The sequence below is a fragment of the Sander vitreus genome, chromosome 9, assembly GCF_031162955.1.
Source record: "Sander vitreus isolate 19-12246 chromosome 9, sanVit1, whole genome shotgun sequence".
In the NCBI taxonomy this organism is placed as follows: Eukaryota; Metazoa; Chordata; class Actinopteri; order Perciformes; family Percidae; genus Sander; species Sander vitreus.
Genome location: NC_135863.1, coordinates 5,521,062 through 5,548,030, shown reverse-complemented (window position 1 = coordinate 5,548,030; position 26,969 = coordinate 5,521,062). Strand labels below are relative to the sequence as shown.

Below are 26,969 nucleotides of genomic sequence, written 5' to 3'. Positions count from 1 at the left end.
CAGACTCGTATGTAGCTGTTTGTAAAACCAGATTTAATACAGGCTTATTCTTGTAGGTTAATAGCTGAAAATGTTTTTCTTTTCTTTTTAATTGTTACTCTCAAACATTTATTTTGTTTAAAAAACAAAAACAAAAATACACTTCTGGAATTAACAGTAACCAATTTCTGCATGCTAAATACTGGTAACACATTTTGTTTTAACCTTTTATGCAGGATTTAGATATGTAAAAACAACAGATTCAGACTGAAACTAGGATGCAACACACAGTAGTTATCCGGTTTCTCTTTCTCTACCAGGCACTACTGCATGAACATCCCTGAGATCCTTCCCAAGATCCTCCTCGCTGTCAAATGGAACTCCAGAGATGAAGTAGCACAGGTAATGCCATGCCATTTCATACCTGCTAGTTATATAAAACTCCTTCATACTTGATCTGTGTCTGATAAATGAGAAGATGACAAAGGGAAATAGTAAAGACTTGGTTTGTAAGTGTCAAATGCAAAGCATGTTGTAGTAAAGATTTATTCCATCTATTCCACGTTTGATCACTAACAATTTGTTAGGAAATGACTCCTTTTTTTGTTTTTAAGCTTCCGTAAAAAAATACTTCAGTACTCTAACGCACATACACGCTGTGAATAGTGTATAATGAGTATAAATTCATATTTCTTGGTTTGTATGTTTTCCAGATGTATTGTCTGTTAAAGGATTGGCCGTCAACTCGTCCTGAGCAGGCCATGGAGCTGTTGGACTGTAACTATCCAGATCCCATGGTCAGGCACTTTGCTGTACGCTGCCTTGACAAATACCTTACTGATGACAAACTGTCCCAATACCTTATCCAGCTCGTACAGGTAGGTCTAGCTGAGAGTCTGGGCTATTGAAATCAAGGAACTGTTTGAAGAAAGAATGGGGTAAAAAGGAAAACATTGAGGAACGAAGAGCACTATGACTCAAGTGAACTGTGAAGTACTTTTCTCTGGCCTGCGTGTCTTTGGCAGCCAGAGTTATATCTGTGGGAAAGCAGAAGTTCTTTTGTGTTGAAAACTTTCTGGTCTGCCTTAGGTTGTATTTATTTATTTTTAAAGGTTGTGTTTATTAATATAAATTACTAATCTGAACCTCCTCTATTGCTCTTTCCCTCCAATCTTTCCTTCCTCGCTCTCCTCCTGTTCTAGGTATTAAAATATGAGCAGTATCTTGACAATCCCCTGGCCCGTTTCCTCCTCAAAAAGGCCCTGACCAATCAAAGGATAGGTCATTTCTTCTTCTGGCATCTCAAGTGAGTCACCTTTCAAATTGCTTTTTCTCCATGTTTATGTACCTTCCTTCCTCTCTGTCTTTTTAGAAAGCTAAAAATTCATCTTTCCTCCCGGCCTCGCACTCTCCGTCGCCTTCTTCTCTTTGTGGCTTCCTCACAGGTCAGAAATGCACAATAAAACAGTGAGCCAGAGGTTTGGGCTTCTGTTAGAGGCTTACTGCCGGGCATGTGGCATGTACCTCAAACACCTGAGCAGGCAGGTAGAGGCCATGGAGAAGCTGATTAACCTCACTGACATCCTAAAACAGGAGAAGAAGGATGAGACGCAGAAGGTAAGTAGAACCCATACACATACACACACACTTGTACCACATAAATATTTTTTAGAAGATTTCTCTGTGGATGTGTGGGTATCTGTGGTTGTATGCGCACACATTTATATGCAAATTCATGTGTGTGTGTCTTGTGGAGGTCCAGATGCGGTTTCTTGTGGACCAGATGAAGAGACCGGACTACATGGATGCTCTGCAGAACTACACCTCTCCTCTCAACCCTGCACATCAATTGGGAAACCTTAGGTTCAAACAGTAGTGTGTGTGTGTGTGTGTGTGTGTGTGTGTGTGTGTGTGTGTGTGTGTGTGTGTGTAAAGGTAATGTAATGTAATAGCTTGAATTCATTTGTGTACAGGTTAGATGAATGCAGAATCATGTCATCCGCAAAGAGGCCGCTGTGGCTCAACTGGGAGAATCCTGACATCATGTCGGAGCTGCTCTTTCAGAACAATGAGATCATCTTTAAAAATGGAGATGGTAACACACACACACACACACACAAAGAAATGTCATAGCATTTAACATAAATGTGTCATTGCCAAATACATTGTTATACTTGCTTATACTACTATACTTGCCTAATGACAAGCCTAAATACTAAGGATTATGAGAAGCTTCTATCTTATGGATGTGATACTGTTAGTGCCTATGACTCTCAAAACATGACATTTGCCATAAACCTGTAAAACAGGTTCAAAGATTTGGACGACATACACTTTAACATATTCACATATTGCGGGATCACATACAACACAAAATTCCATCTTGTCATATTTCAAGTGATCTGGTTCAACGGATGTACATTGCGGGGATAAAACCTGACATCCGGCACGTCTCACACGCAGGCTGCCCCTGCCCTTCTGCTATCTCCACTCTCTATTTTGCAAGTGCAATGTTCGGCCTTCTTGGAGACCTTGAGTGGAGTCCTGCATGGGGCTCCAGTTGGGGACTCCATAGTTCTGCTGGGGGACTTCAACGCGCACGTGGGTAATGATGGAGACACATGGAGAGGCGTGATTGGGAGGAACGGCCTCCCTGATCTAAACCAGAGTGGTTGTTTGTTGTTGGACTTCTGTGCTAGTCATGGATTGTCTATAACGAACACCATGTTCGAACATAGGGATGCTCATAAGTGTACTTGGTACCAGAGCACCCTAGGCCAAAGGTCAATGATCGATTTTATAATCGTTTCATCTGATCTGAGGCCATATGTTTTGGACACTCGGGTGAAGAGAGGGGCGGAGCTGTCAACCGATCACCATCTGGTGGTGAGTTGGGTCAGGGGTGGGGAAGACTCTGGACAGACCTGGTAGCCCAAACGGGTAGTGCGGGTAAATTGGGAACGTCTGGAGGAGGCCCCTGTCCGACAGACTTTCAACTCACACCTCCCGGGCGGAGCTTTTCGTGCATCCCTGTGGAGGCTGGGGGCATTGAACCCGAGTGGACAATGTTCAAAGTTTCCATTGCTGAAGCTGCGGTGAGGAGCTGTGGTCTTAGGGTCTTAGGTGCCTCAAGGGGCGGTAACCCACGAACACCGTGGTGGACACCGGTGGTCAGGGAAGCCGTCCGATTGAAGAAGGAGTCTTTCCGGGATATGTTATCCCAGACGACTCCGGAGGCAGCTGCAAGGTACCGAAGGGCCCTCGAAGGGCTGCAGCCTCTGCCGTGAAAGAGGCAAAGCAGCGTGTGTGGGAGAAGTTCGGAGAAGACATGGAGAAGGACTTTTTGGTCGGCACCAAGGTGCTTCTGAAAACCGTTCGCCACCTCAGGAGGGGGAAGCGGGAACCATCCAAGCTGTGTACAGTAAGGATGGGACGCTGTTGACCTCAACTGAGGAGGTAATAGGGCGGTGGAAGGAGCACTTTGAGGAACTCCTAAATCCGACTAATACGCCCTCTATGGTAGAGGCAGAGCTGGAGGATGAGGGGGGATTGGCATCAATTTCCTGGTGGAGGTTGCTGAGGTAGTTAAACAACTCCACAGTGGCAAAGCCCCCAGGAATTGATGAGATCCGTCCCAGAAATGCTTAAAGCTCTGGGTGTGGAGGGGTTGTCTTGGCTGACACGCCTTCAACATTGCATGGAAGTCTGGGGACGGTGCCTAAGGAGTGGCAGACCGGGTGGTGGTTCCCTTTTAAAAAAGGGGGACCAGAGGGTGTGTGCCAATTACAGGGGTATCACACTTCTCAGCCTCCCGGTAAAGTCTACTCGAAGGTGCTGGAAAGGAGGGTTCGGTCGATAGTCGAATCTCAGGTTGAAGAGGAACAATGCGGATTCCGCCCTGGTCGTGGAACAACGGACCAGATCTTTACTCTCGCAAGGATCCTGAGGGAGCCTGGGAGTATGCCCAACCAGTCTACATGTGTTTTGTGGATCTGGAGAAGGCGTATGACCGGGTGCCCCGGGAGATACTGTGGGAGGTGCTGCGGGAGTACGGGGTGAGGGGGGTCCCTCTCAGGGCCATCCAATCTCTGTACGACCAAAGCGAGAGCTGTATCCGGGTTCTCGGCAGTAAGTCGGACTCGTTTCAGGTGAGAGTTGGCCTCAGCCAGGGCTGCGCTTTGTCACCAATCCTGTTTGTAGTATTTATGGACAGGATATCGAGGCGTAGTCGGGGTGGAGAGGGGTTGCAGTTCGGTGGGCTGGGGATCTCATCGCTGCTTTTTGCAGATGATGTGGTCCTGATGGCATCATCGGCCTGTGACCTTCAGCACTCACTGGATCGGTTCGCAGCCGAGTGTGAAGCGGCTGGGATGAGGATCAGCACCTCTAAATCGGAGGCCATGGTTCTCAGCAGGAAACCCGATGGAGTGCCTTCTCCAGGTAGGGAATGAGTCCTTACCCCAAGTGAAGGAGTTCAAGTACCTTGGGGTCTTGTTCACGAGTGAGGGGACAATGGAGCGGGAGATTGGTCGGAGAATCGGCACAGCAGGTGCGGTATTACATTCAATTTATCGCACCGTTAGACGAAAAAGAGAGCTGAGCCAGAAGGCAAAGCTCTCAATCTACCGGTCAGTTTTTGTTCCTACCCTCACCTATGGTCATGAAGGCTGGGTCATGACCGAAAGAACAAGATCCAGGGTACAAGCGGCCGAAATGGGTTTCCTCAGGAGGGTAGCTGGCGTCTCCCTTAGAGATAGGGTGAGAAGCTCAGTTATCCGTGAGGAGCTCGGAGTAGAGCCGCTGCTCCTTTGCGTCGAAAGGAGCCAGTTGAGGTGGTTCGGGCATCTGGTAAGGATGCCCCCTGGGCGCCTCCCTAGGGAGGTGTTCCAGGCACGTCCAGCTGGGAGGAGGCCTCGGGGGAGACCCAGGACTAGGTGGAGGGATTATATCTCTAACCTGGCCTGGGAACGCCTCGGGATCCCCCAGTCGGAGCTGGTTAATGTGGCCCGGGAAAGGGAAGTTTGCGGTCCCCTGCTGGAGCTGCTACCCCCGCGACCCGACCCCGGATAAGCGGATGAAGATGGATGGATGGAATGTTGCTGCATCTGGGACTTAGCGCCGCCAAGGACAGTTGTGATTGGATCAAAGAAATACAAACAAGCCAGAGCGTTTTCTCTCTATCCCACAATAGATAAGCAGTGTAGTCAGACCATACTCCAGCGCTGACCCAGCGCTGTTAAGATAGGTCTGGCAATGTGAGACTAGGTATGCGTTTGTCTCCAGACGTCCGTTTTTTCGGCCAATCAGCGTCCTGTGAGGAGCTACTGGCAGCTATAAGCATGGTTTAGGTGTGTGCGACAACACGAGAGGCAACTGTTGGTTTGAAAAAACAATGGCGGCTCCTAAAGAGGTTAGTGTAGATTATTCTGCAATTGCATCAGTTATACCAGAACTGGAGAGAATTTCTTCACTGAAAGAAGAGTAAAAAATGGCATTGAAGGCTTTTCTCAATGGAAAAGATTTTTTCGCTCTTCTCCTGACTTGCTCTGGCAAGAGATTGACTGATAGACAGGTGGTTCATCCTGTCACCTGCCAGGTATTGTTTTGAAAGTGTCTGCCCTTTTTCAAACTGTTTCCAATGACGGCTTCTCGATTGGTTCTGCGTCAACAAACCATCTAACGCGTCTGGATAACCCCTATGAATGAAACTTTTAAAAATTAGCTAAATGTTGTCACAAGTTGCAAAGTGCTGTTTACAGGCTGCTGAGCTTCTTGGTAATGGTTGTCTACTATAATCATAATCATGTTGTGTATATGTGTATAATCTGTCAGGATCAGGATGTAACTGCCGTTCTTGTGTGGGTTTGTGTTGCAGACTTGCGGCAGGATATGCTGACGTTGCAGATTATTAAAATCATGGAGAATATTTGGCAGAATCAGGGACTGGACCTACGGTACTACTCTCTCATATTATCTCAATCTAGATTTCTCTTTTTCTCTGTATCTCTCTGCTTCAATTTCTTAATTCTCTAACTTGTTCCTGCCTCAGTGCTGATGGGGCTAAAATAATCTGTTTTGTGTGTCTTCAGGATGCTTCCTTACGGCTGTTTGTCATTAGGAGACTGTGTGGGTCTCATTGAGGTGGTTCGCAGCTCCCACACCATCATGCAGATTCAGTGTAAAGGAGGCTTGAAAGGAGCCCTGCAGTTCAACTCAAACACTCTGCATCAGTGGCTCAGGGACAAGAACAAGGGCGAGATGTGAGTTCTTCTCTCCTGATATTATTTTTTTTTTTTTTGCATCATTAAACAGTGTTGAAGATTAAAGTACAACATCTGTGGGAGCCTAAACTTAATGTCTCAGGGGAAATCTGCTATCGTTTAGAGTTACAGCCCATTTACTTTTAAACATTTTCTCATTTCTAAATTGTTTTTAATGTGTGTGCGTGTGTGTGTGTGTGTGTGTGTGTGTGTGTGTGTGCGTGTGTGTGTGTGTGTGCAGGTATGACATGGCTGTGGATCTGTTTACAAGGTCCTGTGCTGGCTACTGTGTAGCTACATTTATCCTTGGGATAGGAGACAGACACAACAGCAACATTATGGTCAAAGATGATGGACAGGTAACTTGTATAGGCCTACAGTCCATACATGGCACACAGTTATGGTCAAGGGTGGACAGGTTACGATTATCACACATGCTATACATAAACTATTTGAGATGTGACCACATACCACATACATGCAGAGTTTACACATAATGACTAAACTGCACAATGTTTCAATTCTAGTGGGATCTTAGTAAGATTTAAATAAGATCTGATTGCATAACTTTAAAAGCTTCTCCGTCTAGCCTGCTTAATGTAGATTATTTTCTCCATTTAAATTAATGTATTAGGGATATGTTATTGTCCAGTACATATTTGATCAAATGAATACGTTTAATACAAAACTCAGCAGTCTAAATGGCTAGACTCATTTTTGTAAAATAACTTTTGGTGTCGATGCCTTGTGTTTTCCTGTGTGTTTACAGTATATATAGATTTTACTTTAGAGGAGGCTTACTTGTTAAAGAGAGTTACTAAACTCAGACTTCCTGCTTTCTTCTTTGTTCTGCCCCCCTTCCAGTTGTTTCATATAGATTTTGGCCATTTCCTGGATCATAAGAAGAAGAAATTTGGCTACAAGAGAGAGCGAGTGCCCTTTGTGCTGACGCAAGACTTCCTCATCGTCATCAGCAAGGGATCCCAGGAGTGTGCAAAGACCAAAGAGTTTGAGAGGTACTGCTCTCATCTTCTTCTTTTTTTATCTGCTACCTGCAACTAATATCAGTCAGTCTGTTGGCTGATTGACCCCCAAATACTATTTAAATATATTGGAATGGATGTTTTAATTCATATTTTTACTTTAAAGCAGCACAGTGCATTGTTCTTGCTTCACGTCCTTCAGTTGGGTAAGTTTCCACTCAACTTGCCCAACTGTCTCAACCATGCTGGCTCTTTGAAAACTCATCACTGCCTTAGTTATTACATAAGAAACATAGCGATTTGCAAGCATCCTTCGTGTCTAGCAAGCTGGTCTGAGGCCTGTTTTACAAAATTTGCAACATGCAATTTCTGTGGCTTTAATTTTGACACGTATTTGTAATCAAAACAAACCCAATACTTGCAACCCATACATTAGCCCTGTAGGACAAGGTTGTTTGTGAGCGACAATTGTTTATGAAATGGCTTGCTGTCACCTTTTGCAGAAACGGTCACAGCCCTTAAGTCTGTTTGTCTTCAGAAATCAAACACATGCTCACCTGGCTTTGGGTGGGTGTCATTGCTCAACACTGAGCTTCATTCTTTCTTTTTTCTCTTGTTGATGCTGCTGTGATTTCCCTGCACTACAGCCACTAACAAACTATGTAAGCATTTTCACTTTTTGTATGTCTTTGTCACATTCCCTTTTCCATCTCCCTCCAGGTTCCAGGAGATGTGTTATAAAGCCTACCTGGCCATCCGGCAGCATGCTAACCTCTTTATCAACCTGTTCTCCATGATGCTGGGCTCTGGCATGCCTGAGCTTCAGTCATTTGATGACATTGCCTACATTAGGAAGACGCTGGCCCTGGAGAAAAGCGAACAGGTAATAAGACTTTTGTCTGTGCTCATATCCATTTTATTCTTTATTTGGGGTCTTTAAATAGTCTCAAGTCTTACATTTGGCTTTCTAAAACCTCTCTTGGATTATTGCATGTACTCATACTGTGTATCTCTTTTATTTTTTTCTGCTTCGTGCAGGAGGCGTTGGACTACTTTATGAAACAGATGAATGATGCTCACCATGGAGGATGGACCACCAAGATGGACTGGATATTCCACACGATTAGACAGCATGCACTAAACTGATCTCCTGCACACAAACAAAAAAACACCAGTCCCATCATGGATTTACAGCCGACTGATCATGGAAGTTTGCAGCTTAATTTTAATTTAATTTTTTTTAAACACCAGTGCCATTTTTATTTATCTAAACAAGATTCCTTTTTTTTTTTTTTTTTTTGCATTTTCTTGCCATAATCATTTGCCCTTTTCCGTAGTCTTGATTTCCTAACTCTACCTTCTACTTGTTCTGTTATCTACAAGAGAGCGTTGTCCTTACGTCCTGGTGAAGATGTGCCCTACCTGGCCGATGCTCGTCTCCTTGGCTACTATGCTTCATCTGTTCATTTCCCCAATGGGAACAAACTGGGTAATGAAAGAAGTTGTACCTCTTACCTTGCTGCTCTTGTTGGCAAAACACAAATTGGACAAAACAACGTGAAGAAGACGTATCTGCCAATCTTTAAAAGTAGCCACAAAGTAAGTTCAACGTGCTGCTCTTCTGCTGTATTACTTCTACACTGTGGCTCCACCCCAGGAAGGAGGTGGTTTGGAACCTTTTAAAAAAGAAATCTTATCACTTGCTGAGAAGATAGCGGGCACAAGGAACAGTCTGAATTATCTTACGTGATAAGTGTTACTCAAATTTGTTGCACAGTGCAGGATTACTGGAGTATGGGGGCTTCTATGATGAATACCACTGCACAGTCTTCCACCATATTTGTGGTGGAGTTGCCCTCCTGAGCTGATTTGGTGTCAGCTTTCCCACCTTGTAACCCTTTGTGAGTTCATTTGAAAAGCTCAATATCTGCAGAAGAGTCTCTGGGCTGTTTTGCACAGCTCTACAGTCTCCAACGGCCTCTATTATAAAGCACTCCACCCTTGGGAACATTTGTTGGTGGTGCAGCTTTAGACTTTTGCATAAACTTCAGGGTGATGATGCCTCTCCATCAAAAAAAGCACTTAGAAATACCGGAATGATATACAGATTTATTATGACTTTTTGAATTTATTTATGTATCTAGTTTCTTTCAGTTTCGACACAGGTAAAACTCAGCTCTCCAGAAACACATCATTGTTTGTGTAAATACATTTAGAGGTTTTTGTATTTGTGTTCACCTTTTTGCTTTCTTCATCTGACTACCATGAGTGCAACAGCTTTCCCCTTTTTTCCCCAAGGGTTTTGCTCATATTCGTAAATTAAGACTGCTGATGCCTTTTTTTTTTTTTTTTGCCTCCATCACTTATAAGTTAAATATCTCATTTGAAATTGTCAGGAGCACCCAATTTGTGTTATTGTGGCTAGTTTGCAACCCTACTTGGAATTTGTAAAAATGTACTTGTTTGTGGATGCAAATTGGTAAAAATGAAAGTGCCAATCTCATATTTTATGAATAATGGGACCTATTTTAAGCCTCTTTGTTGGCAAGCAGAAGCCCAGGGGAATGTCACGTCTTCCTGTTGATAAAATGCCTTGGCGTCACAGCACAACACTCCACAACACTGCACACTGCTCAGCCATACAAACTGCCTAAACAAGATATTGTAAGCCAACCTTGACAGCACTATTAACATGGAAAGCTAGATTTGACCTTTGTTGTTTTTGTAGTTTTTTTTAAAAATTTCTAACAATGTGAGGTTGTTGGTCTTTAGCATATCATTAGAGCATTAGAATGTATTTGCCGACTCATGGACAAAGTGCATTTTAACTTGTGTTTATCAGACATCTGTGGTGGATATAACACCTTTCACTGAGCCTATACCTCTGTCAGTATTTGAGCTAAGCTCCCTCTTGCCATGCGCTGTTCATTTCCAGATTTTCCCCAACAGGAACATTTGAGCATGCAGCTTTTTCAAATGTTTAAAAGTCACAGTTAAATGACAGTTAAAGCGTCTTTAGTGAAGCAAGTGAAACAGTGCATGTGGGCGAGATTTAGTCGCGAGAGGAATTTGAACAAATCTTTCAGATTTGATTGGACCTTTCAAAATAACTTATGGCTTTGCGAATAGAGTAATGCACCGCTGTAGAGGACTCTCCAACCACACCTCTCTCCTGTTGGGCCAGGAGACAGAGGATGAGGGCAAAACTAATAAAAAAAGTCTTCAGCCGTATTCTTTGGAAATGTAAACAAAGTTTTAGCCAACTGATATCCAAACACACACCTCAGTATACGGTATTTTCTCACTTTGCTAGCTACAATGAACCATTAGCCAACAGTTAAGTGCGGTTTTATAGCTAATCATCACATTTAATTGGATTAATACACCTGTGAGTTTCAGATGAGTCATCGAAAATGTATTAATATGTTACAGAAAGAGAAAAGGAAATAAATACTTTAAATCAACCATCATTTAAATTAACATGGGTGCAGGATTACAGCTTGATAAATGCATTTTGGTTTCGTTGTGTCTTTAAAGCAGACCATAGTCGCCTTGAATTTTGAGATAGGTAACTTTCTCTAAAAGTATTGTTACAAAAGGTGTTTTTTGAGTGGCAGAAAACTCAACGGCTTTGTCCGTTGAATTGAAACTTCTTGTACGCTGTGCTTTGTTGAGGAGAGAATGTATTAATTAAAGATGGCTCAGAGCAGCCTCATGAGCCCCCGACACCCTCGTAATGTACCTGAAAAAACATTTGGATGTGCTCATAGCTAGAGTAGCATTTTACTTAGCTACAGTATGAAACTCAATCTGCCTGCAGAAAAGAAAGTCAGCACTTTGTCAGCTCAACTGTTAATTGTATTTAAAAGCTAAAGTGGTGGTCTGTTCTGGCGCACGTCTGTGATGTCATATATCCTTGCAGCGTTAATGGCTAGAATGTATGTCATTACTAACATTGACCTTATGTGCACTCATCTTTTTATGTTTTCAAGCAGCATAACCAGTATATGTATGATAATTTACCTTTTAAAGAAGCATTAAGCAGTATGTATGTATAGTTACAGTCAAACCTCTTTTTCTATGGCGGGCTTCATGTGTGACAAACCTGTAGTGTTATCTTTATTATCCTCTCCCATGTATCTTCCAAATTGATTGTGTGAGTGTGTTTGTGTACATTAATGGTATTTCTGTACCGGTTGCAGAGCTTCATTGGCAGGCCCCAATGAAAATCCACACTGTATGTATGTACATGTCCATGTGTATGTGTGTGAAGACACTTAACTATGGAAATGTTGGTGTCTGCCCCCTCCCCCCCCCACTGGCTTGTCTGTGCCAGAGAAGGAGAATGCTGTTTTTGCATCGTTTGTTAGAAATCATGAACGAGCTGGAACTTTAAGTTGTACATTTTTTACTTGAAACGTCACAAATCAGAACCACAGCTGTATTTTGTTGGTTTAAAGTTGAGATGGGGGAAAGTGCAGTGTCTATCTAGTACTGAATGTGAGAGCGTGTGTGTGCGTATATATATTGTACTGTACGTAAGCATTAAGGTTGAAGAATTGTGTATAGGCTTTTTGTTTGATACCTGTAGTAATTGTTATTTATGCCACAGTCCTACATTTCAGAGTGAAGAGGCACCTACTTCTTGAACTTATGAAGGTTGTACTTGAGTACAAATTTATAAGATCGGGTGCAGTCAGAACTATGACCAAGTATCCTACGAGATTTAAAAGATTTAACAATCTTAGATCTTCATCCTCAGCCTCAAATTCATCAGAAATATGTCCAGCAGCTAAGTCATAGTTCTCACATCTTCTCATATTATGTTTGTTTGCTTGAAAGTTCTCCTGCTCGCCAACTTTGGCACTGAATGGGTGCAAGAATATAAACTGTTGCACTAGTTTATCTTTCTTTAAGTGAGGGCTTTGATGACACCCATGCTTTATCTATTTTACAATTCAAAAAGCTCAAAGATGAAAACACAGGGCCATAATTACAAAGCTGTTTGATTGTATGTATCAACAATCTGCAGGCAGTTGAGTATCACATAATGATACATAATCATTGTACCTGCTATTTTACTAAGTAAGATGAAGTTGGAAATGGTTGATCATGGACATGGACATAATAACATAAACACCCAGAATATGTAATGCCATTCAATGCAATATCGATGCAGTAAATACTACTTTTGTGAAGCCTTTGTTGTTTTTTTATGGCTTTCCGAGAAGTTGTTATTGGGTGTTAATGTTCCTGTTTGTTCTCCTGATGGACAGGTGTTTACCTTATTGTCCCTATGTATATTTAGTGAATAGGTCTGTGTTTGTTTCTGAAGAACAGTTAAAAACACTGTCAAATCCACAGTTGCAGACTGTTTTTTTTAAAACTCCAACAAGTCCTCCCACTATCTCATACGACCCACGTAAGCTCTTCATAAGATAACGCCCCTGGCGGTAGCAGGAAAACGGACCCACAGGAGCGTTTCCCGTCCTCATGTAAACGTTAACAGTCGCAGTTTTAAAATTGTCATTAACATAAAATGGTTGCAGTTTGGTTAGGTTCAGGCAACAAAAACAACTTAGTTAAGTTTAGATAAAGATTGTGTTTGGGGTTGAAATCAGTACATTGGTTATGTTACTTCACACATGTGACATAGAACGTGACGTAGTTCTGGGTTAAAGTCCTGTGTTTGTTAGACCCGTTCACCACTCTAACCAACCTGCCCTCTTATGCAGAGTTTTCCGCTTTTATACTTCGTCAACATCTTACTGCTTTGCTCCCATCTTATTTACTACAGCCACTATAAACGTAAATGTGAGTCACGGGTAATTGCTATTTAACAAACAACTAATGGTGTTGTAGGGTTTAGTCTACTCTACAGTCTCTTTAACACAAATTGTGTTTTTAGAAAGCTGTCGTATAACAGTTTAAAACCCAGGACTTTCATTCAAAGAGCAAATATGACTAATCATTAAGATTATTGATCATTTGTCATCATTTTTTACGCTCCTGAAATGTCCTAAATTCTCACTTCAAAGAGAAATGAACTAAATGGTCTGTGGCTTCATGTTATTTTTTTGTATGCAGTGTTCTGAACTACATTATAGGGTATTCCTCAACATACCATGCTGTCAGAACCTTAACCTATACTATGAATGAATGTACAATGGGCCGATGTATTGTTTTTCACAGCCTATCTGCATGACATTGGGTAAAGATGAATATTCTTCTTCTTGCTACATTGTTTGTTTGTTTTTTTACTTTAGTCTTGGAGGCAGCCAGACAGATGTTTATGAAATAATGCCTTAAGTTTGCTCCACGTAGGAACAGTTTAATCATCCTAACAATAATCTGCATTTTCTTTAATTTATAAATGTATATTGTATTTCATTTTGGCTCCCTGGTCATCGAGTAAAGATTTGTACCCTGACTGACTGACTGGTCATCTGAGTGTTCTGTGAAGAAGTACAAATAAATGTGTTAAACATTTAACCGGCTGTTTGCTCTCGCACTTTCCACTCTTGCAAATTGACTGTATAACAGGCCTCTTTACGAAATATTACTTTATTGAATAATGTAATGCAGTTACAATTATTGATTTAGTTTTATTTCCAGGGTTCCCACTTTATCACACTCCTGAAAAAAGGAATTTAGGGAATCTGGAGGACTGAATCTGATTGTTTATTCATTTTAAAGAACAATAACACTAAAAGATCTAAAAGAGCATTTGGGTCAATGAAAGTGCCATTACTGTGTTAGTGGAGGTCATGGGACACTGTGTCGGGTGAAAACGCATACACGTCTGAACTTTGTATCTTGTGATAAAACTGAATGCTGAATATTGTTTGTCCTGGTGGAAATGAGTACAGGAAATGTTTACAGAAAGAAAACCATTATTAATGAGCTGCATTTATATTCACATATAAAACCATCACACAGAACGTTTTATTTTATTTTATTGTAGATTTTTTTCCCTTTTGAGAATGACAGATTTCCAATGTACTTTTTCCATTTTCTCACATCTCTATAATAATCACCATTGAGGGCACTCAATCACTCATTACTTTGTTTTAATCAAAGAAAAGTTTTACTCGCTTAACCAGCAATTAATAGGATCAGTCTAGAGCTCTGTCATCATTTCAGTCCTTTTTTTCCAATGCTTCCCGAGGAGTTACATGGCCCCAGAAAAAGGTTGCTTTCTCCTTTGTCCCCTTAACTGGTTATTTTATTAAATTAACCCTTTTGCTTTTTAAATCCGCATAAAGCCCATAGAGATGTTCCTCCAAAAATCCCTGCAATGCCATCCAATATAGGACGAAACAAAACAAAATCTGTTGGAAGAGTGTGACAAGTGAGATTATTTTGAATATAAACGTGGTTCCCTTGAGGATAAATTTATGCCGCCAGGTCTGAATCACTGAAGGTCCAGTCTGCTGAGGGCAGAGTGGTGGCCTCCTCTGTGGCAGCCTTCGTAGGAGCTGCAGGCATCGCAGGATTGGCCTCATTGAAAGGTTTCCAGGGCTTGGACGGGCAGTAGAAGGGGCTGTCAATCACAGGTTCTGCGGCCACGTCAGGGGAGATGGAAGGTTTGGAGACTGTGGTGTCCTCCTCAGAAGATTCTTCTTTGGCTGAAGCCTTAGTCGAGGGTAGTGTTGTTGGAGACGGAGATTGAGCTGGAGATGGAACATCATATAGAATGCTCCTGAGTGGAGACCAGCCAGGAGGGCGGCGCCTGGTAAAAAACTGAAGAAAAGAATACATTAAGACACATTTTCTAACTGAAGAATTTTCAATTTTAGAGTGAAAGTGTAGCGTACCTTTTAGGAGTAAAATGGGGACAAAATTCCCAATGTGCTCATAACCCATTTTACACAGTGAAAGTATTATCTTTATGGTATTGTCACTCTTACTACCTAATACATAAGCTCTCAGTCAATGTCACACAGGCAAAAATATCTAACCCAAAGTGGCGTTTCTATGCAGAATTGTTCTAACATTACGTTCTGCAACACATTTTTATTATTAGAAGCTTTACTTTGTGTATAATTTCAATTTCCAAAACCCAAAGCACTATCTTTTTTTGGTAAATACTATTGTATCTGTTAATACGTTCATACTTCTTGTACTACTTGTATTATTACTCAGAACTGACCTTTCAGCATGTTGTCTTCATTTTGGACTTCAGATGTGAATGTTGCTCACTGTATATTTAAATTGTCAGTATGTTAGGGCTCTGGGTTTGTCTGCTTGCTGTTGAGTTATTCTGCCAGATAAGTGTCCAAAAACAAATCAACTATTGCGGCTAAATTTCCCTTCCACTAAACTTCTATATCAAACAATTATTGTCCAATCCTAACTGAGCAACAATAACTAAGACCTGCTGGTCTGCCGAGGATTTCTCAACCTGCCAAAGCTGTGTGCATGTGGCTCAGTATCCAAAGAGTTTGGAAGGTAATATATATCTATATATATATATATTATTTGGGGTTCAAGGTTATGTTAGAAAATACAAGACTTGATTATCCACTGCATGGGAGCCAATACATAAGTAAGTACGTAAAACTTAATTAATATGGCACTTTTTAAAACCTGGGCTACAAAGTGCTTCACACGTACAAAAATACAATAAAGGCATTTGAATAATAAGTACAATTAAGCAGGCAAGGACGCGTTATACAGTATATCAGAGTATAGGGTAATATTAGTAGCTGTCCTGGTCTTTATTGGATATTTTAAAGGGGCTAATGCTCTCATTATTGACCATTTGTTGAAAAGTGGGTCTTACCGTGGTAGGCATTATCCCTGGTTCACATACTATCTGTGCCTGTGGGACCTCAAATCTCCATGGTGCTACATCCACTGTAGAGTTACAGTTAGCAAACTCCTGCGCACACAAACACACACAGTGAGACACACCAGGTCAAATAAGCCTGGGTTACATTATGTCAGCAGTAAAATGTGTTTCGTTTTCATGTTTACCAAATTCTCTTCATCTGGGACACACAGATCGTTGAGGTCTTTGTGTTCATCCTTGGGGCAGGTGGTCTTCTTCATATCAAACCTCAGCTTGAATCTGAAGCCTGCGACCACCTATGGGATACATACAGACAGTAGGTAGAAAAGAAACACCTGACATTCCTCCCACTTCCCCTCTCCTTATATCACCCAGTCTCTACCTGTCTGGTGGCGTGGCCAACACTGTGCAGGGCGAACAGGTGAGTAGAGTTGGACAAGGAGTTATACTTGGAGATGGAGATGGAAAGAGGAACTTTAAGGTCCTCTGAGTAGGAATCGATCTGCTGAGGACAGCCCAAACAGGAAGCTCTCACTGGAATAATGTAATCGTCTGGAGAGGAGAAAGATTGTGGGGAAAAAAGAAAGAATGAGGAGACATCGGATGGTTGTGGCTCAGGACATTCATTGCATGGTCACCTCATATATGCTGGGCTTATTCTTTTTTTTATATTATCCTTAATCAATGCAGTAACAATACTAAATCAATGGATGTTAGAGGCAATATTAACTATGCATTTAAGGAAACATTGACCCTTATTTCCCACCACCACTACTACTACTACTACTACTACTACTACTACTACTACTACTACTGCATCTGTTAGGATACTGATTAGCATATATGTATAAAGTGCTTTCCATTAAGAAAGAAATAAAACATAATGAACAGATACAAATAGCACTCAAGATTTTAAGTTAACAGGAGAATAAGTTAAGTTCAAATCAGAACAATCAAATGAATGAATGAAAATAATGTTTAATGGTGAGATGTATGATAGAGAGGTGATGTGTTGATCTTTAAAAGTTGTTTAAAAGTTGCTTTTCTAATATTTTGAAGTCAATTAATTAGAGAAAGCCACATTTCCATTTTTCCCTTTAGTGATTTCTAATATATTAACAAAATATGAGCGGACTGTGCATGATGGAACATTTTGCAATATAATGTGACCCAGGTCAATTCACAGCTCTCTGTGTGTAAGAAAACTCCTTCAACGTGATAGACAAGGAAAATGACATAAGGCAAAAGAAAATGTTGAATTCCCACACACTTTTTTTTCTTCTCAATTATGCATTTATTTATTGCAAGAACAAATAATTAAAAATCAATGTTGACAGGTATGAAAAACAGCAGCAGGTAAAACAGCAGCATAGTTCTGAATGAACTGAGGTTTATAGATTGTTTGGGAAGAAACAAAGTGTGTTACAATAATCCATAATGCTAAAGATAAAGGCAGGATATAACCTTTCTGTAACATGACAAGTCAAGAAGGGCCAAACTTAATGTTTTTCAGCTGGAAGAATAATGTTTTAGTGAAGCTGCTGGTATTATTTTTCAACTGGAGTCCAATGACTTTTAATATCCCCATACTTCAATTTTCAGCTAGGTAGTCTGGCTCAACAGAAGTACACTGCTGGCATAAAGCCTGACACCCAGCGTGTCTCTCACGCTCCGGATGTTCCTCCCCTCTCACTGTCACGCGCTATCGGGGCTTAGTGTTGCCCATGATGGTTGTGATTGGTTTAAAGAAATACAAACAAGCCGGAGGTTTTTTTTCCCCTATCCCAGAATAGATAGGCAGTGTGGCTAGACCATACTAGCATTGCACTTCTATAATATTGTCAGACTCACAATAGTGAGAAGATCAAAATCAATACATCAGATATCGTATTTTTTATTCCATGTGTTCCTCTTCCTTGTCAAAACCTGGTGCATACATTACCCACAATGCAACTCGACCGCCAAGTGTCACAGAAAAATTAAAAAATGAGAATCAAAAGCACATATTTAATAATTCACTTTGCTGTATGTTAATATTAGGACTATATAATTCTTCATACGGGGGGTAATTTAGGGAAAGACCAGCTTTATTAATGAAGGAAGAAAGTGCTGTTTACTTAACATATTTTAAAAGCACGGCTTTCAAACCACACAACTTTTATTTCTTTAAAACCTGACCCCACAGAAGCAGCAGACAAAAACTACTTTAATACACAAAGTGTTTTTCCAAGATGAGCCTTAAAATGTTGCAAAACATTTTGGAAGTTGGATAGAAAAAACATATACTCTATTATCTGTAGTCGGCCAGTGGGCTGGTTAGGCAAACAGATTAAAGTCTAGACTGTCACTGCCTTTTATGGTGTGACAAGTTAATATTGCGCTCTCCGTATCTGCACAGTGTTGAGATATTACACAATCAGCTCCCCTCATATGCCCTGCGCCCACCAGTGTACATTTTTCTCAATGACTCACTGTTTTCTTAATGAGAAATATGCTTCTCTGATAAACAGAGTCATGGAGGACTTTATTAGTACACCAGAGATTCCTTACTGGTTTCTCATGATATGGGATGATGTTTGAAGAGCCAAGTACCCCTGGTTGAGGCATCACTTAAAAGTGAGAATTAATAAGTATTAATGAGCCACTGGGTCTGTGCGTAGCATCTTAAAAGAGGTCCCAAGTTGAAAAAGCTTACTTAAAATAATCTTGTTTATTGAGAGCTAGAAAGACTCTTCCCTTTAAATTCTATTTTAGTAGTTTTGGTAATATTTATAGGAATAGTTTGATGTTTTGGTTAATATAGCCTACTATTTCACTTTCTTGCTGATGGATAGATGAGAAGATTCTCTGGCATCTCTATGGCAAATATGAAGCTACAGTCAGCAGCCAGTTAACTTATCTTATCTAAGCTTAGTTTAGCTTAGTTTATTATACATAGCATAGCAAGACTTGAAAAAAAGAAAAAAACAGCTATACTGGCTCTGACCAAAGGCAACAACCTTACTAATTAACATGTTATATCTCTTATGTTTAAAATGATAAAAAGCTGAAGTGTAAAAACATTAAGTTGTGGTTTTACTGGAGGTTACTACTGGGTTGGGCCTGGAACAGTTGCCAGGCAACCAATGGACACTACTCCAGCTCAATAAATAGTAAAGTTAGCCTTCAACATATAACCCCCTCTAAAACCACAATGTTTATACACCTTAGTTTTTGTAGGGATTCAATAAGATTTACATGTTCATTTGTGAGCTTTAGAGATGTTGTTTGTCAGATTTTGCTACCTTTCGACAGAGCCAGGCTAGCTGTTTCCCCCTGTTTTCAGTCTTTATGCTAAGCTAAGCTAAGCTAACTTTCTGCTGGCTGTAGCTTCATATTCAACAGATGTTCATGAGAGGGCTATCAATCTTCTCATCTAACTCTCGGCAAGAAAGCAAAATAGGCATATTTCCTGAACTATTTAGTATTTTTTTAACTAAATTTGAAGCAAATTCTGCTGGTTGTACTTGTGTTATAAAAACAATATTTAGATGTTGGGTTTATTTTCACTTACCGAGCCGGCAATCCACCTGTTTAGTGTCTGCTGTGTGGTCTGTCATGTAGACTGTGGCATTGCATGAAATTGGCTCCTGGAGGATTAATAGAATGTAATGTTAGGGTTATGATTACTGTGTGATCCTGACCTTTAAAGGTGCAGTAGGTAAGACTTATAAAACTAACTTTCTGTTATATTTGCTGAAACTGACCCTATGTTCCAGTAGAACTACATGAAGCAGGTAATTAAAAAAAAAATCCAGCTCCTCTGGCACCACGTACAGCCTGTAGTGTTTGCAAGAATTCACCGCTCCCTGTTCAGCTGCACCAATCAGGGCCAACTGCGTGTCAATCACTGCTCATGCACACGCATTCATTCTCCCTTGTGGGGGGAGGGGCTTAGGAGACCATTTGGGCTTTACCTGAAAGGGGGGAGGGACTGAGAAGTTGATGTTCAAATTCCAGGATCTTCACAATCCTACCTACAGCACCTTTAACTATTGTTACCATCTTTAAGCAGTATAATCTCTTTGAGTACACATGAAATCTGCAACATTGTTTAAGTATTTGCATTGGAAATTATTACTGTACCCATCATTTTTTTCTCCACAGAGATGAATAGAGGAAAGATTGTGCGTCACTGCTAAGAAGAACATAAACATCTGTGTTTCATCTCATCATTATTACCTTGCGTCCATTAGGCAGATAGTTGCATTCTGTCCAGGGTTTGCTGCTCCCAGCTGGACAGTCACTCCTCCTGCTGGTGAACTGCAGTGAGTACACCGAGTCTGAGCCATTCTTTGACTGTAAAGACACACACACACGCGCACACACACACACACACACACACACACACACACACACACACACACACACACACACACACACACAGGGTCTAAACATGTTATCCCAGAATGTCTTGGTAATTATCCCACAGCTTTAGTTCCTATTGTTTCATCACCGTCTAATTTCACCTCTGGATTGGACGTGTGGATTTCAAATGGAGGTTAAACAACCATCGGATCTGTTTAAATCCGAAAATGTTAATGTTAATGTTAATTTCAGATGGAAATATTGTATTTTTACACACTGCATTTGTACACAAACTAGATACTGTAGCTATTAGTTATTATTATCATTATTATCACAAAAAACAAACATGCTCATAGATTTGTATGCATTGTTGTATTTCTACCTGCAGCCAATTTTTTTTCCTTATTTCCTATAAGCGCAGTACATAATCAATATGTTGCATTTTTCACATTAAACCCTTATTTGTGTTCAATTTGGAGTCCCTACATGAGTCTCCCTTGCTTGATAGTACTTTCATTACTAATTTCATACAGTGCATTGTCAGTGAAAAGAAGCACTGTGTTCCTGTGTATTTATACAAACGTATGTATATAATATACTTTATATTATTTCCCCCTTTTAAAAGACAGTGGGTGTATAGGAGGAGCTAAAAAAGCTACTATACAAGAGGGAAAAGTAATAATTCCTGAAAGAAACCCACAGTACTTAAAAACTCTCTGCACTTTGATATTTTATAGGGATATCAGGTTGCAGTTGTTCTTTAGGACCTTTTAAGGGATCTTGACTACTCAAGATATATCCTGAGACGAAGCAGGTTATGTGAATGTGCAGAAAGCCACATCCTTTTTGCAATCACTGTACCTTGCTGGCTGTAAGTATCTGGAAGAGGGCCAGCTTGTATCCAGTGCTCAGCCTCTTGTTGAACTTGCTCACAGCGCTGTTGACGGCTATCTTCACAGATGGGTCGTCACAGAAGATCAGGATGCCGGGCTGGACGTCCAACACCTCTCGGAAAAGCAGAAATCGAGGAAAATGCTTTTCTGGTGCACAAAATGAAGTATGACTTTTCTAAGGCCTATATATTTTTTGTTATTTAATGAAACCATCTGAGAAGGAAAAGGTACTCTTCTGCCAGCTGATGAGAATAATACAACCTGTGACAAGCAATGGTAGGAAGTAACAAAGTACATTTACTCAAGTAAACTTTTGTGCTATTTTTACTTTACATGAATATTTCTACCCTCGGCTACTTTATACTTTCAAAGTAAAATATTTGACACCCACATTTGCCACAGATTAAACTGTACAAAAGTATATAAGGTAGTTACCTTTCACTTCAACATTAAAATGATTTTCCCATCTTAATGCATTAGTAATATAAATCCAATAACATACATATAATATAGCAGCTTCCAAAGGGGCATTTTTTTTGCACAATGACTAATTTAGCCTTTGTGTAACATCAGTACATTTGTGCTGACAATAATTTTACTGAAATAAGACTAAGCATAAAATACTTTTAATGGAGTATTTTCTTAGTGTTGTATTACTACTTTTACTTGAGTAATTTTACTTTACTTTTTTTTTTCTTTATTGAAATGAAGCAACGTCAAGTTGGCTTTGCTTCATTTTAAAAGGGTCAAAAGCCAAAATAAAGGATACTGCAAGCGTGACACATAATGATCCAAATCTGTAGACACATGTCAGATAAATCATGCTTGCAATCCAGTGGTGGAAAAAGGTAACCATGTACACAAGTACTGTTCTTAAGTACAATTTTGAGAAACGTGAAATTGACTCGAGTATTCTCAGTTCATGCTACTTTATACTTCACTACATTTCAGAGGAAGATGTTGACGTTTTTACTCAGCTACATTCAACTGACAGCTACAGTTACTGGATACTTTTTGTTTTTTTTATTTGCAATTAACATGATCATCTTACAATATATGATGCATATTTGTAAATGAGTTAAGCAGTTAGCCCGAAGCTACAGTATTAAAAAGCTGCTTACAGTACATGATGCCTAAATATTGATATCCAATTTTATAATTTACATAATATATTGACCTGACAATGGCCATATTGCATTATGAGTACTTTTACTTTTGATACTTCAACAACATTTTGCAAATAATTGTGTTATTTTGCATAAGTAAAGTTTTGAATGCAGACCTTTTACTTGTATGCGAGTTTTCTAGTGCGATATTACTACTTTTACTCAAGTAAAAGACCTGAAAACTTCCTCCACCACTGCAGTAACTCTTAGCAGCCTAATAGTTCATTTCTTCTCACAGTGTAATCCGGGTTTTAAAGCCAGAAAAACAGTTAGAAGTTATGATTGCTGATATTTTTCTCTTACCTGTCCAAAGACTGAGCTGTGGAGGCACAGCAGGCCCAGCACATACAGCCCCACTCTGCTCCTCATCGTCTAATCCTGATGAATGTTTGGCTCTGTTCTGCTACAAGGGGAAAGAAATGGTAAATATCACACCAGTTGATGAACACTTTCACAGTTTATCAATGTAAGTGCATTTCAGGTCCTGGCGGTGTTAGGTGGATCAATCTCAAATCTTATTTATGGCTGATAATTTAATATAATGCTTTCCAGACTAACTTAAATATTCTTAGTAATAGAGTACTTACAGTTTCTGAAGGTGGAGGCCTGCTGCTGATCCTGCCGGGCTTAAAGAGAAAAAAGAATTGACTCCAATCCACACAGGGATGGACGTCTGAGTGAAGTTCTCCTGAAACTGTGGGTGGGAATAATAAGAAAGATGATGACACACTGATGGACACATACACAGGGGCCAGAAGGGCACAGAGGACACACACACACACACACGCACGCACGCACGCGCGCGCGCGCGCGCACACACACACACACACACACACACACACACACACACACACACACACACACACACACACACATTAATGCTCAAAAGGTAAAAAAAGAGTAAATGTTTGCTCTTTTGTTTGCCCTCCTACATGCCAGGTCAATACAACAGTCAGTATCAGAGAAAGGGGAGCATGTAAGTAGATGTACTAACTTCCTTCATTAGTGACTTTGAAAGAGCACAAACTCTCTTACCTCAACACACACACACACACACACACACACACACACACACACACACCAAGGTTATTATAGTTTTGCATTTTTCATTAGTTTTTATTTTTATTTCGTTTTGACTTTTTGTTTTCAAATTAAGTTTAGTTTGAATTAGTTTTTAAAGCGGGTTGCTAGCTTAGTTTTAGTTTAGTTTTTATTAGTTTAAGTCTTTTTTGTAATATGGGTTATTTGTTGGGGGATTCAAAAAGATCAGAAAATGTATTGTGTAATAATAACTCAACAAAAACATCGTACAATTTTAGAAATATGTATTCAACAATAACACCAGTACATAAAATGTAGCCTACATATATGGTCATAAATATGTAAACAGTCTACACAAGACGCAGTATGTGCAAAATGTGTTAAGTGACGTGTTCCAGGAAAAAAACCTAAATAGCCAACAGACTAAAGAAGACATGAACAGGTGTTTTCAACTTTGATTCGAGTAAAGTGGCGAACTTTTTGAAGTCAATCGAGTCACACAGTTGTGTAGACATCCCAGTAGTATCAATCCACATATAAACCCACGTTTCCTCCCGCTTTTGGTGTTCCTGCGTATTTACTAACCAGCAGCTATCGGGTTGCCGGTGAAAGCCCTCCTGTAGTGTTCTCTGTCCTGCTGTTGTCTCTGTCATGCTGCCTGGCCCTGTATCCATATATCCATGCCCGTAACGTTACCGGGGTTAGCTTCTGTTTCGGGGAAAGGGGGCTTTGCTTTCTCCTTTACCTTGTTAAGGTAAGCTAGGTTAGCCTCCTAGCTTGTGTGCGCTTCTCAAATGTACTTTCAAATTCGTGGGATTTTTCCCTGTAATAAATTGTCCACATATTTTACCACCTTCCACTGCAAGGCGCTTTTATCTGACACAGTCATAATCAAATAGGACTGCCGCTTTCCCCTTCCGACTTTCGGTACCGATATGATGCCAGGCGAGAGGCACAGAGCAACGGACATGTTGTGTACAATTTGACGTGGAATGTCGGAATTTCTGCGTTCCCAGTCGGAAACTATACATGTCTACGGGAAATGTCATGGTCGGTGTATGAGCCATTTTCATTTTGTATTATTTCATGTAATTTTGCCCTGTGCCACTAGGGGGCTGTATGTGCTTTGTGGCTCAGCTGACTTCGGGTCAGCCCAGGTAGGCCATTTACCCTAGAGGAAACCCAGACACAGGTGTTGCTGATTTGGGAAGCAAACCGTTTTCGACTGTGCCTTTGTGCCTTGCCTTCGGGGTGAGCAATTCGGTTTGTCATTTTGGTTACATGTATTATGAGTCAAAGTTATTGCCGCTGTATGATATATGGAAGTAAATAAACGGTGCGAGATAATTGTAACATTGAACTCTCCGTTTGCTGTGTTCGAGCGCACTGGGCGCACGTCTAAACCTAATCCGCCGTATTAGCAACCAGTACTAGACTTCGTTTAGGATTTAGTCAGTACAGTCGGAGAGATATAAAGTTACTTGCTATATGAAAGATCGACAAAGACGAAAACTAAGGACATTTAGTTGATAATTTTATTTTAGTTAGTTTTGTAAACAGACATTAGTTTTAGTTTAGTTATCGTTTTTTTGTAATGCCTCGTTTTTATTTTTATTTCAGTTAACAATGTTTTTTCCCACCTAGTTTTCGTTATTTCATAAATTTTCGTTAACGATTATAACCTTGAGACACGCACGCACGCACGCACACACGCACTCACAAATTAAACCACACAAACTACAGTATATGGTAGCAAAATAAATCCTTTAATGATTAGGGGCCACTGTGTGTGTGTGTGTGTGTGTGTGTGTGTGTGTGTGTGTGTGTGTGCGCGCGCGCGTGTGTTTGCTCACTGTGTGTTTTAACTGGTACTTTGTCCCTGTCGACCTTTAGCCTATACTACTCTGATTTCCCCACTGCTCCTCTGTGAAAAGAGGTGTAATGTGCTCAGATGTTACACTCCATGTAGATGTATCATACAGACAGTTTGCTTTGTCTGGGTCCAGTTACTATACAGTATTACACCAAGTTCACCAAGTACAACAAGGCCAACTCGCATGTCAACTGATGACAACATGCTAAAATCTTCCATATGTCCCTGGCAAATTATTGGCTCTGTTACACTACAGTTTTTTTACAGTCGCTAGGATACATTTCTCAATACTTAGGTCACTTTTTCAAAACTCTTAACACAGTTCTCTTAATCAACTTTCAGCTCGGCACAGCAGTTCATTTCACATTCAAAATGCACTAAAACTACCAAATCACTTCATACATGCCTCAAATCAACTCCTCCCGTAACACTAGCAAAGGTTGACAGCCAACAAACACACTTTGTCACCCACAAAACAATGACCTAAAATACACTAACAGGTATCATTATACAATGTTTTCTTATGTAAAACAAGGACACCTCTCTACTGTTTAGAATTCACTGCAATATATGCTACTGGAATGAATCAGACATGATGCAGTATGCTTCAATATATTGTATGTCTTTTATTTGCACTGAGTAATTCCAAAATACAAGAATTTGTATACACACCATCCACTGATACAGATACAATAGGAATGCTAATCTACTCGGTCTTCTGCATTTGGCCAAAGGTTCTCATCCACATCACATCTTATAACATCTAGGGCAATACACCTAGGAAAGGATCTTCTGGCATGCCTGATCCATCACTGGCAATCTTCTGCTGATATGTCCAGGCATCCAGCATCCATTACTTCCAGGAGGGACATTTGATTATGTGGATGGTGGTCATAAACCTTCCCCCTCCATGAGGAAAAAAAATTCCTCTATGGGGTTGAGGAATGGAGAGGTCCAATTGTCCAAATGTTTTCATAGCATTTCATTTTTCGATTCGAAATATATTTCATTACAATATTACTGTAGAAATGTAGCAAATTGCTGTCTTATTCAGTTTTTTATTATGTTATTGTTTTGAACTTAAGTTAAACAGTTTTTTGAAAACAGTATGTTAGCATGTGCTACATTGGCCTGTAGGTACATAGAGTTTTGGCGGTTGTTGTGTTGAAGGGAGAAAAGAATGAATGTCATTTGAAAGATGTAGTCATTGAATGCATTTTGTGCCAAAACAATAATAAATGATCCACAGTTTAGCCCACATATACTTCTGTTGTGAGAGTTTTGAAAAAGTATTGAGAAATGTGTCCTAGCAACTGTAAAAAACTGTAATGGAGCCACTTCAGCTCCATCATACAGCTCTGTAGTGATAGATACAAAGCAAGCCTTGTGATTTGAGACTGTAAAGAAAAATAAATTGTTGTGATTGTGTAAAAATCCAGACAAGAGCAGATTTAAAGAGCTTAATTCTGCCCTCTTATGGCCACACACACGAGAAATACTGGGCCATTAGGAGCTTTGTTTCGAGGAATAGTTCAAAAGTTCCTATTCACTTTCTTGCTGAGAGCTAGATGAGAAGTTTGATTACTGCTCTCCTACTCGTCCGTTAAATATAACTACAGTGCAGTCAGCAGTC

At 40.3% G+C, this 26,969-nt stretch overlaps 2 protein-coding genes across 3 annotated transcripts in view; one reads left to right on the top strand and one right to left on the bottom strand.

The window, feature by feature from the left end:
- The window catches only part of LOC144523110 (phosphatidylinositol 4,5-bisphosphate 3-kinase catalytic subunit alpha isoform-like), a 30,809-nt gene extending 17,095 nt beyond the window's left edge, over positions 1-13,714 (top strand). For both annotated transcript variants that reach the window (XM_078258436.1, XM_078258435.1), the window contains 12 exons: positions 300-381; positions 693-857; positions 1,182-1,285; positions 1,425-1,596; positions 1,736-1,842; positions 1,953-2,074; positions 5,855-5,933; positions 6,069-6,239; positions 6,481-6,598; positions 7,104-7,255; positions 7,943-8,105; positions 8,261-13,714. In XM_078258436.1, the coding sequence (XP_078114562.1) occupies positions 300-381; positions 693-857; positions 1,182-1,285; positions 1,425-1,596; positions 1,736-1,842; positions 1,953-2,074; positions 5,855-5,933; positions 6,069-6,239; positions 6,481-6,598; positions 7,104-7,255; positions 7,943-8,105; positions 8,261-8,368 (1,543 nt within the window). In that variant the 3' untranslated portion in view covers positions 8,369-13,714. The remainder of the gene's footprint in view (positions 1-299; positions 382-692; positions 858-1,181; positions 1,286-1,424; positions 1,597-1,735; positions 1,843-1,952; positions 2,075-5,854; positions 5,934-6,068; positions 6,240-6,480; positions 6,599-7,103; positions 7,256-7,942; positions 8,106-8,260) is intronic.
- Positions 13,715-14,191: 477 nt separating this feature from the next.
- On the bottom strand, positions 14,192-23,088 carry kng1 (kininogen 1). The gene is made up of 10 exons (XM_078258113.1): positions 23,010-23,088; positions 22,726-22,825; positions 21,225-21,368; positions 20,238-20,354; positions 19,570-19,645; positions 16,399-16,568; positions 16,202-16,312; positions 16,008-16,106; positions 14,909-14,965; positions 14,192-14,857 (listed from the first exon to the last, which is right to left on the bottom strand). The coding sequence occupies exons 2-10, from the start codon at positions 22,789-22,791 to the stop codon at positions 14,618-14,620; spliced, it is 1,080 nt and encodes a 359-aa protein (XP_078114239.1). The 5' UTR covers positions 22,792-22,825; positions 23,010-23,088; the 3' UTR covers positions 14,192-14,617.
- Between the last annotated feature and the right edge of the window lie 3,881 nt (positions 23,089-26,969).

Excerpts from the sequence above, each read along its gene's own strand:
- kng1 (XM_078258113.1), bottom strand. The coding sequence starts at position 22,791 with ATGAGGAGCAGAGTGGGGCTGTATGTGCTGGGCCTGCTGTGCCTCCAC. Across the intron at positions 19,646-20,237 it reads ATCTGCCTAATGGACGCAAG|GAGCCAATTTCATGCAATGC; the intron begins GTAATAATGATG and ends TTAATCCTCCAG. Across the intron at positions 16,569-19,569 it reads ACAGGTGGATTGCCGGCTCG|ACGATTACATTATTCCAGTG; the intron begins GTAAGTGAAAAT and ends TCTCCTCTCCAG.